The following is an 18,579-nucleotide window of genomic DNA, read 5'->3' as shown; positions in this document are numbered from 1 at the left end:
GCAGCAAGCTGATAGAATAGATGATCATTTGGATTTCCACCAAAGACGGACTAGGGAATGAATCATTGCTTCACGGCAACATTCCCAGGAGGAAGCTTTTAAATAGCAAGGTCCACTAATGCATTTTAAATGATTTAGGGAAAAAACCTGACCCGTAGACACTTAGGCCCAGGAAAGAACTTTGGAGGTCATCCAGGATGTCCAGTCCCCTCTGTGATACTCTCACTCACTGTTTGGAAACATGGCCAGCCTAGCGGCCCTGCACACTGCTGCCCCAAATCTAAAATGCCATTTCTAAACCTGTCTGATCATGACTTCAAACCCCCCGCTCCTCACTCTGAGACAGGCAGGCTCTACAGGCTCCAACTGCTGCCTCCACGTGAGCAAAGAATTATCTGGCCCAGCACATCAGTAATGCTGAGACTGAGAACCCCGGGACCAGTGCACCATTCCTGCCCTCCCTCCTTTCCCCACTGCCCCCTCCTAAGGGCTGGAGCAAGGACTCCTCAGATGGGTCAGTTTGGGAGAACTGGGCATCGAGAGCCCTTTCTGGACTTACCTCCCTGCACGTGCTACTCTCTGCCATGTGCTGAGCTTAGCCAGGCAGGCTCAGGCCCGCCCCTCCCCACAGGGAGGGCTGCAGGAGGGTACAAGCACATCGGCAAGCACCAGGGACCCCACTCCAAAGCCTGGCCTTCCAAACAGCTGTATGTGTAATGATGGTGGCTTTTTAATCTCTATCTGTCTGAGCCCCACCTGTCTCCTCCCCTCCCCACCTTTCTTCCCCTTCACTAATCCTGAATATGAACAGGGAGGGAAGTGGGATGCTGTTCACTGGACCCTTTCAAACCCCAACAATCAATCTGGAAATCTGGCATCATATTTGGTTCTTGCTTCCTCCTCATTTTTCACAACTTCTGGATCACTGAGTCAATCTGCTTCACGAATCTCTCTCAAAGCTGCCCAGTCTTTCCATCCACACTGTCAAGGTTCTGCCCCCCTTATCCTTCAGCTGACTAGCGGTAATACTTGTTAACTGCTCCCTGCTTACTCTCATCTTGCCCTGCTTGTAAGTCTCGGAGCTGATCATCACTCTTCAGGCTAATTCAGGGGACCCTGTACACAAGCAAACAGAGATATTTTTTTAATAGCAATTCTTATAACAAGTACTATATGAGGAATGAGTAGTATTAATAGTAACACCTACCTACCATTGGCTACGTACCAGGCACTGCTCCAGCCCCTTATGCGGATAATCTCCTTTAATCCTCATAGTAACCTTAGAAGGTAGGCACTGCTCTTGTCACTCTTTTACAGATGAGGAAACAAAGGCACAGAGAAGTTAAGTAACTTGCCCAAAGTCACACAGCCAGAATGTGGCAGAGCCAGGATCTATGTCCAAGCCAACTGGCTCCAGAATTGATGTCCTTGGACACTACACTAAATAATCTCTTTCACTAAACGGTCTTTCTCACTTGATCTTAAACCAAGTGAGATGGGAACACACAGTGGAAGGAGCAAGCATCTGCCTGGGGCTGCCAAGGAAGGCCTAGGAGAGAGGCACTGAAGGACTGGCCAGAGGGACAAGGTGAAGAAAGCATTCCAGGCAGAGGAGCCAGCGTGTGCATGGCGGCCGAGCAGGGTCATGCAGCCCTAGGAGGCTCGGTGTGGCTGGGGTGGGACAGGTGCTGAGAAAGGGTACAGCTAGGAGGTCACTGCAGACGGTGCCTGCAGCCATGAAATTAAAAGACGCTTACTCCTTGGAAGGAAAGTTATGACCAACCTAGATAGCATATTCAAAAGCAGAGACATTACTTTGCCAACAAAGGTCCGTCTAGTCAAGGCTATGGTTTTTCCTGTGGTCATGTATGGATATGAGAGTTGGACTGTGAAGAAGGCTGAGCGCCGAAGAATTGATGCTTTAGTTCAAAATGTTGGAGTGATGTTGGAGAAGACTCTTGAGAGTCCCTTGGACTGCAAGGAGATCCAACCAGTCCATTCTGAAGGAGATCAGCCCTGGGATTTCTTTGGAGGGAATGATGCTGAAGCTGAAACTCCAGTACTCTGGCCACCTCATGAGAAGAGTTGACTCATTGGAAAAGACTCTGCTGCTGGGAGGGATTAGGGGCAGGAGGAGAAGGGGACGACAGAAGATGAGATGGCTGGATGGCATCACTGACTCGATGGATGTGAGTCTGGGTGAACTCCGGGAGTTGGTGATGGACAGGGAGGTCTGGCGTGCTGCGATTCATGGCGTCTCAAAGAGTCGGACACGACTGAGCGACTGAACTGAACTGTGGAGGTTGGAAAAGGCTGTGGATGCCTCATGTACAGCAAAAGGGTTAGGGATGACCTTGCTGGAGAGACATGTTGGAAAGATGGCCTCAGTGGAGGGAAAGGCAGGGGCTGCCATTCAGTCACTCACTCAGTTATTCACTTCCTGGTCTCGTGTACCTCTGCCAAGCACTGTCCGAGCATTGAGAAAACAGCTGAGAACAAAGTAAAGTTCTTGCCCCAGCGGAGCATACATTCTAATGCCTCAGTCATTGGCATTTCTCCACACTGTCCCCTGTCCCCTCTTCTGCCTTGCCAGCCTGGAAGACAAAAGATAGCCCTTCTGCACCTCTATGTCCTATGCATCTTCCCTAGCACCATGAAAATATAAGGCTTCCTCTTCCTTCCCTCTACCTGGGGAGAGCTCCCGATGCTGCCTGAGGCTGCACTTACAGGAAAGAGACTTGGTCCTAGTCCAGAACGAGGCAGATGAAAACTCAGGGGACCCAGGCTGGGAGGCGCCAGAGAGACCAGCAGGCTAATGAAATGGTGTTTCTGCAAGTGCGAAGACAAGTGGAGTCTCCCAGCCTCACGCACAAGGCGCCATAGGTCCTTAATGAGTATTATTAACTGCTTGGACTTCCGGGTCTCTAAAATGGGAAATGAAATGAGATAATGCATGCCCAGTGCCTGGCAAACAAAGTCAGTACTTGGAAGGTAATGGCGACAGCAAGGATGCTATTGCTACTGATAAGTGTTTTTCGAATGAATGAACGCCTCTCAGGAGATGGAGTCCAGGCCCACCAGGTGCTCCCGTCCTGTGGTGGCTGCCAAACGTTCAGTGGAACTCACAGGGCTGTCAGACTTTGAGGCGTAGACTGGCTTCTATTGCTGATTTGTCTAGGGACCCTGATAGAGTTCTTTGACTTTTTAAACACTGCTTTCCAAACGCAAAACCTTTCAGTTTATAGTCATATACACATCCAATCTTCAAGCATTTTGCAGATGTTAAGGGCCAGGTTAGAGATGATGCCTGAGGCATGGCTTCTGACCTCAAGGAGCTTACGGTCCACTAGGGATGAGACATGATACAGGGGTAGGCATTCAGAGTAGCAACAGGTAGAAAGAGCAGAGAGCCCATAGGAAGGAGGGTATTGAGGTGGTGGGGAGTGGGAAGGGCAGGCAGGAAAGGCCCCCTGGAAAAGAGGAATGATGCACTGGTCCAGGAGCTTTCAATCTCAGCGTTACTGACATGCTGGGCCAGATAATTCTTTGCTGTAGAGGGCTATCCTATCCACTGCCAGCCGCATCCCTGGCCTCTCCCCACTAGGTGCCAATAGCACCCCCCTTCCCTGGTTGGGGCAACCAAAAATGTGTCCAGGCATTGCCAGATACTGAGGGCAAGGGAGGCAAATTGCCCTTGGTTGAGAACCGGTGCCCTTGGCCAATGGAAGGTCCTCTGGATGGGAACCCAAAGAAGGAAAAATGAGTGCTCCCTCTAACTCATGACCCAGAGTGTGGGACCTCTAAATAGGCAGTGCTAGGAGGGCAGGTTGGGGTGACATCTGGTTCTCCAGACTTTGAGGAATCTGATGTCTTCTTTCTCGTCTCCTCCTGCTTCTCCTGATTCAGCTAACTTAGCATCGTTTACTGCTCAGCTACACCACCCCACCTACCTGCGTGGAAATGTTCTTCTTCTCCTCCACGTGGCTAATCTAGATATCTTTGTTCCCCTTCCTCCACAGCACCCCTCCCCTTGTACTGCAAATGTTGACCAGCTTTCTCCCTGGGACCTGGGCACGGAGCACAGTCCCCAGCTCATGGAGCAGGGCAGCGTGGGCGGGGGGGGGGGGGCGACACGAAAGTGTCACTTGGGTCAGTGAGCTCCCCAAGCTCTCCTCCGAGGAGCCTCAGTCCCAGGCACTCCTTAGCGAGTCTCTGTGGGTCCCTGGTGGCCCAGCGCATGCAGGGTGGAGTGCTCCACGGCTGCTTCTCTTCCTCTAGCCTCTGCTCTCCTGCAGCTTCTGGAAAGGGCCTGTGCTCCCCGCTGGTTCCCACATCTGAAGCATTCGGGGCTCTTGCTTTTGTAAGAGTTCAGGGCGGTGTCCTTGGCACTTGCGATCATTGCTAAAAAACTGCTTGCCCTAAAAATTGCCCTGGAAGCCTCTCCCCACAGCTGGCTGACCCCACATCAGAGATCTAGGTTGCTTGGTTACCAGTTTTCAGACCCAATTCAGGAAAGTCCCGAGGCCGCAGAAAACTGAGTTTGGCTGCATGTGACCTGCAGCCAATGTCTAAAGACTGCCTAACTTAAAGCTATCTGTGTGAACGGCGAGAAAAGAAGCAGTGAGCCTGGCCTCCGAGAGGCACTCCCTAGCTCACTTAACCCTTAAACCCACAGCACGTCATAGGATTCCCATGTTACAGACGAGGATATTTGAGATCAGAAAGGTGAAGGAACATGCTCAAGGTCGCCTGCTACTTTCTGGTGGGTCCAGGTCCAGCCCCCTGACTCTGCTCTTTATTTATTTATTTTTCTCTATCTCACTGAGGATTATTCAAGACATCTGCTTATGGAACATTTTTAAGAGATTATTACAAAGCAATTCTTCCCACTTCCTGAAACACAAGTCCTACCGCCTCTCACCCTTGTTAAGACCCCTCTCTGCTCCCTCCTCCCACCTCCCCTGCAGGAACAGCCTGGGTGCTCACGCCCTGCGTCCTCTGCCCAAACTCTACCCTTGGTATTTATCCTCACCTTCCCTGGGCTATGCTGCCCCTGGATCCTCCCATGGCACTTACATCAGTTACTACTTAACGCCACTCCTGCCTGTAGATACATAGAAGGTGCTTGATATACAGCATTCAAGAAAGCAAAAAACATTCAGTTCAACCCACTTTTTAAAATTCTATTTTTAGCTTTTCTCCACATTCTTCTAGAAGATTGAGATGTTCACAGTCGTGTGACAGGAGGTTTCTGAGCCAGCCATGTAAAATGTAGGGTCACCCTGCACCTGCTGGCCTTCTGCTCCAGGCAGTACCATCCTGCTCTGCTTTCTTCCCCAAACTCCATATCCTGCCTCCTCCTATGATACTCTCTGGCTAAATAGATTTTCCTGATAGACCTCAACAAGCTGGTGATGAATTCTGGTAGCAGAAACATTTTTCACTTCAACTCCAATTGCAGCTTACACTCCCATCTGGGGACCACGAATCTGGGGTAGTGGTTCTCAGTTCAGGCTGAGAATCTGGGTGCAGAACCATTAACATAATCAGGGGAGCGTCTAAAAATACAGTATGTGGCACCCGAGTCCTGCCCCAGACCAGTTATATCAGAAACTGGGGTAAAGGATCTGGGCAGCAACCTATCTCTAAAAACTCCCCACGTGAGTTGACTGGGCAGCTGGGGTTCCAACTCATCAGTCTAGAACCTTACTTCTGAAAATGGAGTCTTGGGACCAGCAGCCTCGGCATCACCTGAAGGCTTGTTAGAATGCAGAATCTCAGGCCCCGCCCCAGACCCACCAAATCAGAATCTGCATTTTACCATGACCCTCAGGTGATTTGTAAGCATGTTACAGTTTAAGAAGCACTGCTTTGGGGAAAGAACAGTTTCAAAATAACTGTGTAACAAGTTGCAAGCAGTTTCTGCTGATTCGCATTATCATTTGGACAGTCCTTCCTTCTTCCGTTTAACAAACGTTAAGTGCCTCCGAGTGCTCTATACCAGGATGGTTTGGGTTTGGGGAGACACACCGGCATGCTTATTCATCTTGGCTTGCAAATTCCTGCCCATACCCCATTTCCTCTAGGCTCTGGCCATTAATAATAGCTGTCTATTGCCTACTAGGGAGAAGGCAATGGCAACCCACTCCAGTACTCTTGCCTGGAAAATCCCATGGATGGAGGAGCCTGGTAGGCTGCAGTCCATGGGGTTGATAGGAGTTGGACATGACTGAGCAGCTTCACTTTCACTTTTCAGTTTCATGTGTTGGAGAAGGCAATGGCAACCCACTCCAGTGTTCTTGCCTGGAGAATCCCAGGGACGGGGGGAGCCTGGTGGGCTGCTGTCTATGGGGCTGTACAGAGTTGGACATGACTGAAGTGACTTAGCAGCAGCAGCAGCAGCATTGCCTACTAGACCTGATGACATCCCCTGCCCCTGCCACCACTCCAGTTCCAACCTTTTCCTTCTTCTCAATTCTTTATCAAAATTAAAGTCAGAATCTCTCTTTGTCACTCACTATCAATTGTGGTAATTTGACTTTGAGCTGAAGACACCTAGTACTTCGAGTATCTAATGATCAATGAGCCTGCAGCCCTAGGATTGGTTTCAGAGTCTTAGATCTAGAAGCAGAGAAGTTTCTTAAACTAATCACTATAGTATATATGTATGGCTTATGGACCATAAGTGTGTAGTTTATGGACCAGGACCATCAGAATCACGTGGGAGCTTATTCAAAATATAGATTCTTGGGCCCTCCTGCAGATTAATTGAATCAGAAACTGCATTTCAGCAAGACTCGCAGGTGATTCATATAGTACATATTAAAGTTTGAGACCTCTTTCAAAAGGACTTGTGCCCACTGTATACTGTTGTATTCAGGGCCCCTGACCGCGCAGCAGGCCACTGTTGACCCACGCCTCCACCATAGACTCCTGGACACAGACAGGCTCGTCTGGCTCAGTCTCTTGTGGGGACACTGCTCCTTTCTCCTGGGTCCTGGTGCACACAGGGTTTTGTTTGTGCCCTCCAAGAGTCTGTTTCCCTATTCCTGTGGAAGTCCTATAATCAATACCTCTGGCCTCCAGAGTCAAAGCTGGGGGTTCTCAGTCCCTTTGCCAGATCCCCAGGTTGGGAAATCTGTTGTGGGTCCTAGAACTTTCTTAACAGTGTGAGAATTTCTTTGGTATAATTGTTCTGTGGTTTGTGGGTTGTCTGCTCGGCAGGTCTATGGTGGGGCTAATGGTGACCTCCTCCAAGAGCTTCCTAAGTGATCAATGCAAAGAAATAGAGGAAAACAATAGAATGGGAAAGACTGGAGATCTCTTCAAGGAAATTAGAGATACCAAGGGAATATTTCATGCAAAGATGGGCACAATAAAGGACAGAAACTGTACAGACCTAACAGAAGCAGAAGATATTAAGAAGAAGTGGCAAGAATAAACAGAACTACAGAAAAAAAGATCTTAATAACCCAGATAACCATGATGGTGTGATCACTCACCTAGAACCAGACATCCTGGAGTGTGAAGAAAAGTGGACCTTGGAAAGCATCACTACAAACAAAGCTTGTGGAGGTGATGGAATTCCAGTGGAGCTATTTCAAATCCTAAAAGATGATGCTGTGAAAGTGCTGCACTCAATATGCCAGCAAATTTGGAAAACTCAGCAGTGGCCACAGGACTGGAAAAGTCAGTTTTCTTCCAATCCCAAAGAAAGGCAATGCCAAAAAATGTTCAAACTGCCTCACAGTTGCACTCATCTCACACGCTGGCAAAGTAATGCTCAAAATTCTCCAAACCAGGCTTCAATAGTTCATGAACTGAGAACTTCCAGATGTTCAAGCTGTATTTAGAAAAGGCAGAGGAACCAGATATCAAATTGCCGACATCTGTTGGACCATCAAAAAAGCAAGAGAGTTCCAGAAAAACATCTACTCCTGCTTTATTGACTACACCAAAGCCTTTGACTGTGTGGATCACAACAATATGGAAAATTCTTAAAGAGATGGGAATACCAGACCACCTTACCTGCCTCCTAAGAAATCTGTATGCAGGTCAAGAAGCAACAGTTAGAACTGGACATGGAACAACAGACTGGTTCCAAATTGGGAAAGGAGTACATCAAGGCTGTATATTGTCACCCTGCTTATTTAACTTATATCTGGAGTACATGATGCAAAATGCCAGGCTGGATGAAGCACAAGCTGGAATCAAGATTGCTGGGAGAAATATCAATAACCTCAAATATGCAGATGACACCACCCGTATGGCAGAAAGCAAAGAGGAACTAAAGAGCCTCTTGAGGAAGATGAAAGAGGAGAGTAAAAAGGCTGGCCAAACTCAACATTCAGAAAACTAAGATCATGGCATCTGGTCCTATCATTTCATGGCAAAGATATGGGGAAACAATGGAAATAGTGAGAGACTTTATTTTCTGGGGCTCCAAAATTACTGCAGATGGTGACTGCAGCCATGAAATTAAAAGGCACTTGTTCCTTGGAAGAAAAGCTATGACCAACCTAGACAGCATATTAAAAAGCAGAGACATTACTTTGCCGACAAAGGTCCATCTAGTCAAAGCTATGGTTTTTCCAGTAGTCATGTATGTATGTGGGAGTTGGAGCATAAAGAAAGCTGAGTGCCAAAGAATAGATGCATTTTTGAACTGCAGTGTTGGAAAAGACTTGTGAGTCCCTTGGACTGCAAGGAGATCAAACCAGTCAATCCTAAAGGAAGTCAGTCCTGAATATTTTGGCCACCTGATGCAAAGAACTGACTCCTTAGAAAAGACCCCAATGCTGGGAAAGATTGAAGGAAGGAGGAGAAGAGAACCACATGGGTGGATATCATCACTGACTCGATGGACATGAGTTTGAGCAAGCTCTGGGAGTTGGTGAAGGACAAGGAAGCCTGGCATGCTGCAGTCCATGGGGTTGCAAAGAGTCAGACACAACTGAGCAACTGAACTGAAAGTTTGAGAAGCACTAAAGCCCTGGTATAGAACTGTGTTTCTCCAATTTTGCAAATTAGAACCATATAGGGAGCTTCTAAAGTTCTGATGCCCCCACTGCATCTTATGCCAAGTAAGTGAGAATACCTTGGGCTGAAGCCCAGGCATAAGTATTTTTTTATTATGGTAAAATATACATAACATAAAATTTACTGTTTTGGCCATTTGTAAGTATTTGATTCCGCGATATTAAATACACTCTTGTTGTCATGCAAACATCACTCCCATCCATCTCCAGAACTTTTCATCTTCCCAAACTGAAACTCCATAACCATTAAACACTAACTTCCCATTCCCCTCTCCTCCCAGCCCCTGGTAACCACCATCTACTTTCTGCCTCAATGAATTTGAGTATTCCATGTACTTCATATAAGTGGAATCATACGGTATTTGTCTTTTGTGACTGGCTTCTTTCACTCAGCATGATGTCTTCTAGGTTCATTCATGCTGTAGCATGTGTCAGGATTTCCTTCCTTGTTAAGGCATGTCATATTCCATTGTAGGTATTTGCCACACTTTGGACATGTAGATTGATGGACGCTTGGGCTCCTGTAACTTGCTTGTGGCTATGGTGAATAATACAGTTACAAACTGGGGTATACAATTATCTGTTCAAGTCCCTTCTTTCGATTCTTTTGGGTATATACCCAGAAATGGAATTGCTAGATCACTTGGTAATTGTTTTTTTGGACTTTTTTGAAGAACTGCTGCTGCACAGCAGTTTTCCACAGCAGCTGCACCATTTTACAGTCCCATCAGCAATGCATATGGGTCCCAATTTCTCCACATCCTCACCAACAATTGTTATTTTCTGGTTTTTTGATTATAGCTATTCTAATGGATGCAATGCTATGCTAAGTCACTTCAGTCGTGTCCAACTCTGTGCGACCCCATAGACGGCAGCCCACCAGGCTCCCCTGTGCCTGGGATTCTCCAGGCAAGAACACTGGAGTGGCTTGCCATTTGTGTTATCTTATTGTGGGTTTGAGTTGCATTTCCCTAATGATTAGTGACATTGAGCATCTTCTTTTATACTTATTGACCAGTTGTGTATTTTCCTTGAAGAAATCTTTATTCAGGTCTTTTGAATTGGGATCTTTTGTTGTTGTTGAGTTACAGGAGTTCTTTATATATTCTGGATATTAATCCTTTATCACATATATGATTTGCAAATATTTTCTCCCATTCCATGGGTTGCCTTTTCACTCTATTGATAGCATCCTGTGATGCACAAAAGTTTTAAATTTGATGTAGTCCAGTTAATCTGTTTTCTTCTGTTGCCTGTGCTTTTGGTGTCATAGCCAAGAAATTATTTTCAGACATGGGTATTTTTTAAAGCTCCTCAAGTGATTTCATTATACAGCTAAGGTTGAGCAGTGTGTCTCAAATTTTAATATGCATTTAGACCACCTGAAATCTTGTTAAAATGCACATTTTGATTTATTAAGTCTGGGGTAGGGCCCATGACTCTGCATATCTAAGAAACTCCTAGCTGATGCTTATGCTACTGGTCTGGGGACCACTGAGCAGCCAGGGTATAGAGGAGCATTTCAGTGATTTCCTTCATCTGAGGCCTGAGATAGAGGGGGAATATTTGCCAGGCTTTTTCCTAAGTTTCCCACTATACCTCTTCCCCAACAGGCCCTCAGCTGACCCTCTAACTTTCAACTGGTGCTGAGCAGCCCTGGTGGGTACACTAAGCGCCTTTGGCATAGCAGAAAAATTAAAAATAAAGGACCTGTTCCCCCCACTCCACTCTCAGCCCACCCCCTAGGGAGACCATCCACTGGTCTGCCTCTGCTCAATGCATTCACTTCCACGCTAATGATGGCCAGTTCCTGTCTGGCCTTGGCCCCTGTAAGGAAACCGCTATAGAGCTCTGCTGAAAAGCTGTTTGGCTCAAAATATATTTATTAATAATATGCTCAGAAAGGAAAACCACACAGGTTGGTCTGAAGTTTATGGAAAAAGCTGGGGAGAAAAACTGCCAAAGGCCTGCTTCTAAAAAAAATTAATTAATCCATCATAGAATTTTAGAGCCAGAAAGGACCTTTAGAGATCTACTCCCAAACCCTCATTCTGGAGAAGGAAGCTGGCACCCAGTGAGGCTATGACTTGCTCAAGGCCATCAAGCAAAATAGAGGTCAGCCCATAGGTGTGTTATTTCTTTTCAATCTAGCTTTAGGTTGCGTGTGTGCTAAGGCACTTCAGTTGTGTCTGACTCTTTGCAATCTCATGGCCTGTAGCCCGCCAGGCTCCTCTGTCCATGAGGATTCTCCGGGCAAGAATACTGGAGTGGGTTGCCATTCCCTTCTACAGGGGATCTTCCTGACCCAGGGATCGAACCTGGTTCTCTTATGTCTCCTGCATTGGCAGTTGAGTTCTTTACCCACTGAACCACCTGGAAAGCCCAGGTTTAGGTTATTTATATGGAAACGGATAACACAGAGTAGCTACTTCTTTCAGATGGCTCCTTTAATTAAAGCTTTTACTTTTCAAAAAAAGATAAATCAAGAGGCTGGATTTTTGCCCTTCATGGCCTTCATTAGAAAATCTCTACCTGATGTTTATATGACCCTAATAGGACCCTTATACGACCTACCACTCCCTGGTGGCAGTGACCCAAATTTCAGGCACAGTGCTAGGAGGAACTTAAGATCTTCTAGAAGGCATGCTCAGTACTGCTTTTCCTTCCATGTCCATTGCAAATGTTGTAAGCTGTTCACAGTACTCTTTCAAGCCACTGCCAATCAGTTTGGCTGTCAAGCTGAAATTCATTTGCCACCCCTACACTAGAGTTCATACCTTGAAAAGCCCTGTGACCTTCAGATCCACCCTACATTTCAACATGTTTATACTGGTTATTAAATACTCTTTAGCTTCTCATTACCCCACCCCACCCCAGCTGCTCATTAATCCAATTATGAGTTCCCTTTATCCAACCAAACTTCTTGCCAAGATGGGGTCTCTCGGAGTGATGTGTTTGTCTTTGGTGATTAGACAGCGCAGTAGATGATGCTGTCATGTTCAGACATCTCTGTAACTGGGACTGACCTCACTCTGATAGTGCAACACCCAGCATGTGCCCTCTGAACACGGTTCAAGAACTTCCTCCCCAGGAAGGCTCACCGAGGTCAGTTTCTACGCCGCAGTTGGAGCCCTGCCCCTGTGTCTCTCTTCAGCCTCTCCAGTGAGGCATTAGAGGGGCTTCTGAATCACGTTTAGGTCTGAAGACAGTGCCTGGGCCTTTCCTTTTGATCTCTTGGTTCCGAACTGGAGAAAGCTCCTATGCTGGCAGGAGTGTCTGTCTCCATCTGGGGAGTCAGTCTTCAGATCCTCTCTTCATTAAGACATCAGCCTCACTCAGCCTTGCTCTTGGCTGCCAGACACTCTGACAAGCCAGCAGGAAAAGCTCCATCAGGAAGAGGTGTGCCGCCCTCTGAAGGCTTTGCCTGTGGGATTGGACCTGTGCAGACTTCGTAGGACTTGTCCCAGGGGAGCCTTTGGAACACTCTGTGAGCTCTGATTCTAAGCCTGCAGGCAGCATCTCAGGGTGGTGCCGTCTCTAGTGTTCTAAGTGTCTTCATGGCTCACGCAAGGAGAGGGTGGAGTCCTTCCACTTCCTTGGCCATTCTCATTTGTCTCCTGGGTGGCTGCCGCCAGCTCCCATAGCCCCAGGCTGTTTGGCAACACCCTGAGTTATGTTAGAAATATAATAATGAATTATACAATGGATTATACATAATTAATTTATAATAAAACACACACAATGGTTTAATTTCTCCGAGTGAATGATGTGCCGCCCGCCAGTTCCTGCTGGGATGCATTCCATAACTGACTGCTTCCTGGTCTGGAGGCGACGGCCAGTGGCCCTAGGGAGGGACCTTGGCAGGGGAACCTTCCAAGTCACAGATTCTGTCTGGGCTACCTCTGGGGTCAGTCCCACACAAGGATAATCCTTTACTTTCTCTGCTATTGTGGATGTGGACCCTCACGGGGGTCTTACCTGTCCCTGGATCATCTGAGATCTGTTATTTTCTTTCTCCCAGAGCATGAAAGATGCATGTGTATTCCTCCCTCCCTTCCTTCCTTCCCTCCCGAATATGTGTTGAGTGTCTCTTATGTGCCAGACACTGTCCTTGGCTTGATGTGCATCCATGAACAAAACAGACAACGAACCTTGCCCTGGTGGAGCTTATGTTCTAGCTGAGGGAGACAGACACTAAATAATAAAACATGATGAATGAGGAACTCATCTGGCATGTTATACAGTGATAGATGCTGTAGAAAACGAAAAGGCAGAGGAGCATAAGGGTGACCTCAGTGATGGGGGCAGCTCACAATTTGAAAGAGCATAGCCAGGATGGGTCTTGTGGAGAAGTGGTAGCCTAGGGTTTGCCAAGCCCTCCAGGAAGCGGGAAGAAAGGCACTTCCATGCCAACCTGGGATTCGATTTTCCTGGGCCGCTTTCCGTCAGTAACATTTGTAACTTCTGGTTTCAGATGTTCCAGGTGTTTCTATTCCTGCTGCTGCTGTGGTTTCTGCCCCTGACTGAGGGGTCCCAGGGGGCTGAACCCATGTTCACGGCAGTCACCAACTCAGTCCTGCCTCCTGACTATGACAGCAACCCCACCCAGCTCAACTACGGAGTGGCAGTGACTGATGTGGATCGTGATGGGGACTTTGAGATCGTTGTGGCTGGGTAAGTGCCTCTTACCTTGAGTTTGACAGATATATCAGTCAGCTTTTGCTACAATAGGGCCGGATAACAAATAACACCAAGAACCCAATGGCTGGCAAGAACACACATTCTCACTCACATCGGTCTTGGCTGGGCTCAGCTGGGGTCTGGTAGGCTGCATCCTTGCCCTTTTGCTGTAGCAGTGAATTGGGATGGAGGGTAGACTGGAAGAAAGCGATTTGATCCACAGGCTTTCCAGAGAGAAGATTTGAATGCTGTGCTTCAAGGCATTCTGTTCATATTTCAACTGCCTTAATTATACCAGTGTTACTTCCTTACCAATGAGACTGTAGAATCTCTATATGGGAGGGGCTTGAGGGTAGCAGTTATGATAGAGGGGGATGCTCAAAGCTGCCTTTGCATAGCATTTTACACAAGATTAAGAAATCATTAATTGCCTGTTTCAGAGAAGGGAGAAATATGGGGGTGAAGAGGGATGGCTAAAATCCCTCTAAACCATGCCTTGGTACCTCTGCTCCCTTCTCTCCTGAGAAGCAACATTGTGTAGCAAGAAAAGATTTGTGTTCATGCCCTAGATCTACAGCTTTCTAGTTGCATGACCTTGAGTGAGCCCCTTGTGCCCTGAGATTCAGATGTATCATCTGCAAAAATGGGGATAGCAATGCGCTTCCTTGTCCTGTTAAAAGCTTTAACAGGCTATTGCACCTGACAGTTCATTGTAAGTTCTGCCAGTTGCCATTAATAATCATTATTTATGGAGCACAGATATGTGCCAGACACCGTGCTAAGCCTTTCACATACACTGTCTTATCCTCCTGACAACACTATGAAGTGAATAGACAAGAAGAGGAAATTACAGTTCAGAGACAGTGAGTGACTTGCCCTCCATCAGGTAAATAGTAAGAGGATGAGTCAGGATTTGAACCCCAAGGCTCCGTAACTATAGAGCTGCTTAAGTACATTGTACAAAGTTTAGTTATCACTGCAAAAATCAGCCAATCAATAAAAACACAACAGGGGCCTGTCAACCTCATTCTGGAAGGCCCGAGTTTTTATGGCCGCACTGAACAAAGTAAATGGCAAGTAACATTATTTGTAGCCGTTGCATGTAACAGTAGAAAGTGTTGACTTTGGAACCAGAAAACCTGGTTTTAATCCTGTCCCATCCAATAATTGTGTTCCATGTGCAAATTACTTAAAGTGGGGAAAGCTCCACATTCCTCATCTGTAAAATGGGTATGTTGAAATCTACCCCCGCCTACCACACATGGTGAGGATCAGTGGTAATGACGTATAGACAAGATACTTTGTAAGTGCATTTCTTCCTTTTTTTATTCTACCCCCAAAAGAGTAGAAATTCCTAGATTCTAGGTTCTCCTGGAAGTCTAGATTAGTGGCTGACAAACAGAACTTTCTATGATGATGTAGAAGTTCTATGTTGGTTCTGTCCAATATAGTGTCCACGGGCATGAGACTGTTGAGCACTTGAAATGTGGCTACTGTGACCAAGGAACTGGACTTTATTTCATTGTAACAGCACAGCTCTGGGACATCAGAAGGAAAAACTAGACAGCAGAATGTGATAGAAAAAACGGAAACGGTTGTAATGATCCCCTTGTTACCAGATCCCCTTATTACCTGTGCAGGGTTGGGGCCAGGCAGCTTGTCTGTGTTCAGGTCTGTGGCTGTCCAGTGACTGTCTAAATCCAAAAAAAGTCTTCTTGGCCAAATCCCGCCAACTGGAGCCTGTGCCCACTGCACCAGGGTCTCTGGGTGAGGGGCTGTGAGGCACTCCTGAGATGTTCTGGTTGGTCCTGCCTCCTGCCAGGTGACACCAGCCTCCCTCTGTAGGCACTGGGAGCCAACAGAGGACAAAGAACAGTGAGGCAACTTCCCTGCTTCCCATCCTTCCTACAAGTTACTGTGATGAGCAGGCTCTCCTTTCATCTTGGACGGTGGGCCACCACCTCAGATTTCCATCCCATCCAACCCTTTGAGGTGCAGGGGATGGTTACTGCATCTCCTGAGCATCCTGCTTTTTGCTTTCCCAGTGCTGGGCATTCGCTTCATCTTCTCTTTCTTTTATTTTTTTAAAATAATTTTTAAAATTTATTTATGTGTTTGTTTTTTATTTTGCTGGGACTTCACTGCTGTGAGGGCTTCTCCGTAGTTGTGATAAGTAGGGCCTACTCTAGTTGCAGGGCATGGACTCCTCATTGCTGTGGCTTCTCTTGTTGCAGACCATGGACTTCAGGGTGTGCAAGCTTCAGTGGCTGCAGCATGTGAGCTCAGTGGTTGCAGCTCCCAGACCCTAGAACAGGGGCTCAATAGTTGTGGTACACAGGCTTAGCTGCTTCTCAGTATGTGGTATCTTCCTGGACTAGGGATTGAACCCTTCATGTCTCCTGCACTGGCAGGCAGATTCTTTACCACTGAGCCACCAGGGAAGCCCTCCCCTTTCCTTTATACTTATTTGTCTGGTCTCAGTTGTGGCATGCAGGACCTTAAGTGCGGCACTTGGCCTTCTCTCCAAGTGTGACACGTGGGCTTTGTTGCCCTGCAGAATGTGGGATCTTAGTTCCCTGACCAGGGATCAAACCCACATCCCCTGCACTGGACGAAGGATTCTTAACCACTGGACCACCAGGGAAGTCCCTCATCCTCCTTTCCAATGAAGCTTTTTTCACTTTCTGTTCCAAGGAACTCAATAAATTTACTTTTGTGTCTTCTCCGGTAGAGAAGCTAGATCATCTTTCATAGGCAGTTTAGAGTAGATGTCCAAACATCTACACAGGAAGCTTGCTGCTTCCTGTGGGGCCTGCAGCACTTTGGAGTCAAACTCCAGAAAAGCAACTCAGACCATCCTGAATCAACCATAATTCAGGGAAAGATTGAGCCAGGCGGCTCCTAACTGAGAAAGTTTGGATTGCTGGGTGTTCTAAAAGATGATATTGGCTCACCCCTAGCAAAGGGCTTCCCACGTGGCATTAGTGGTAAAGAACCCGCCTGCTAATGAGAATCCACATAAGAAATGCAGATTCAATCCCTAGGTCGGGAAGATCCCTTAGAGTAGGGCCTGGCAACCCACTCCAGTATTCTTGCCTGGAGAATCCCATGGACAGAGGTGGCTGAAGGGCTATAATCCATAGGGTTGCAAAGAGTCAGACAAGACTGAAGCAACTTAGCACGCATGCATGCACCCCCAGCAAAAAAGAAGAGTTGCACAGAGGGCAGGATGGCGAAATTGGGCAGCCTCCCAGCTCTAGGTCAGGCCTTCTTTGTGGCTGTTATGAAGCACTGTGAATTCTCAGAGCGTCAGAAAGACACGTTCTAATTTAAGTACCAAAATACATTCCAAAGGCAAATTATAACTTTTTATTATCTTCAGCTCAGGATGATTTGTCACTGTCTTTCTTCTTTGGGCTGGATAACCAGGAGTTGACTATACAGACATATTTAAATCAGAACCTTGGGAGGTCATTCGGTCCACCCCTTGCCTTCCAGTAAGGTCACACCTATGGGTTTTGGAGGCTCCATTTATTTAAAGCCTTTCAAGGGAATGTGTGCAAACTTTTCATAATCCAGCTGAATAACTTATGTTAAAAAATCTTTCTGATTAATCTCAACCCGTCATATTTGAGCTTAGTAAGACATTTCTTTTAACTTTTGCCTTGCTATTATTACCTTTGAAGATATAAACCAAGTAAGTGGTCACTACCCTTTCAGATAATGACAGCTAGGATCATTGCTCGGCCTTTCATGCCCTGTGGACTCCTTGGCAGTATTTCTGATTTTGACTTTTATTCAGTTCCATCCACCCTACACCCATATTTGGAGTTTCCCTGGTGGCTCAGGCAGTAAAGAATCTGCCTGTAATGTGGGAGACCTGGGTTCATCCCTGGGTCATTTGGGAAGATACCCTGGGTCGTTTGGGAAGATACCCTGGGGAAGGGAATGGCTACCAACTCCAGTATTCTTGCCTGGAGAATTCCATGGACAGAGAAGCCTGGTGTGCTACAGTCCATAGGGTCAGAAAGAGTCAGACACGACTGAGCGACTAACACATACCAGTATTTAACTCTGTTTCCTTCTCTGTTTGATGGTAGAGGCTGTTTAGGAATCACATAGAGGGAATTGAAACTTTAAAAAATGGAATGTGAATGCCTTTACGTGGGCACCTGGGGTCCAGCTCCTGAGAGGCCCACTCTCTATTATCGTATAGACCTTTCCATTAGCCGGCCCCTGAAGGCATCTGCGTTTCAACCCCTGGGATAATGGCCAGCTCTTCAGTTTATAAGACGCGCTGTACTTGAACTTGTCTTGGATTTGTTGACCTTGTAGCGTGTCTGATTCCAGCCCTGTTGCTTTGAGTATTTACTCTTTGAATAGGTTTGTTTTATTTTGCTTTCTTGGTATCCTCATTCTGAGTATTGATGGCATTGATTTTGAACATGTTGCGGGTGAGTTTGTGTTGTATTTCAGAGTCTTACGTTAATTGTGATGGAAGGCGTGTGCTTTCATCCGACCCTGGGAGGAGCAGACAGTGACCGCCCTTTGTTCTGCGGGGATGGGGGAGGGAGAGGGACGGCTCTGCTCCTCCGCCACAGCTGGGCGAGTGCCTCCGCATGTGGAGGGCTTATCTGTTAACCGGCAGGTGCGTGATTGCGGGTCTGCCTACAGTCTCTTCCCTGCGGGTTGAGGGGAGAATTTGATCACCCCCGGAGACGTTGGTGCACGAACAGACCATTGAAGATCTTCGAGATGAGTTCCCTGGGTAAATAAAAAACCCGGTGGCTCCTCCTTTTCTCAGTGGAACTAAACACCCAATCTACAGTCTCATGCAGTCTGGAACAGAATCCCTGTTGGT

The 18,579-nt window shown here is 47.0% G+C and overlaps 1 protein-coding gene across 2 annotated transcripts in view; it reads left to right on the top strand.

The window, feature by feature from the left end:
- The window catches only part of CRTAC1 (cartilage acidic protein 1), a 152,074-nt gene that overhangs the window by 7,594 nt on the left and 125,901 nt on the right, over positions 1 to 18,579 (top strand). For both annotated transcript variants that reach the window (XM_010833086.1, XM_010833085.1), the window contains exon 2: positions 13,513 to 13,712. In XM_010833086.1, coding sequence (XP_010831388.1) covers positions 13,513 to 13,712 — 200 coding nt within the window. The remainder of the gene's footprint in view (positions 1 to 13,512; positions 13,713 to 18,579) is intronic.

The sequence above is a fragment of the Bison bison genome, unplaced genomic scaffold (assembly GCF_000754665.1).
Source record: "Bison bison bison isolate TAMUID 2011002044 unplaced genomic scaffold, Bison_UMD1.0 scf7180017862979, whole genome shotgun sequence".
NCBI lineage: Eukaryota > Metazoa > Chordata > Mammalia > Artiodactyla > Bovidae > Bison > Bison bison.
The sequence above is the reverse complement of the archived record's forward strand: the minus strand, read 5'-3'. Positions and strand labels throughout refer to the sequence as shown.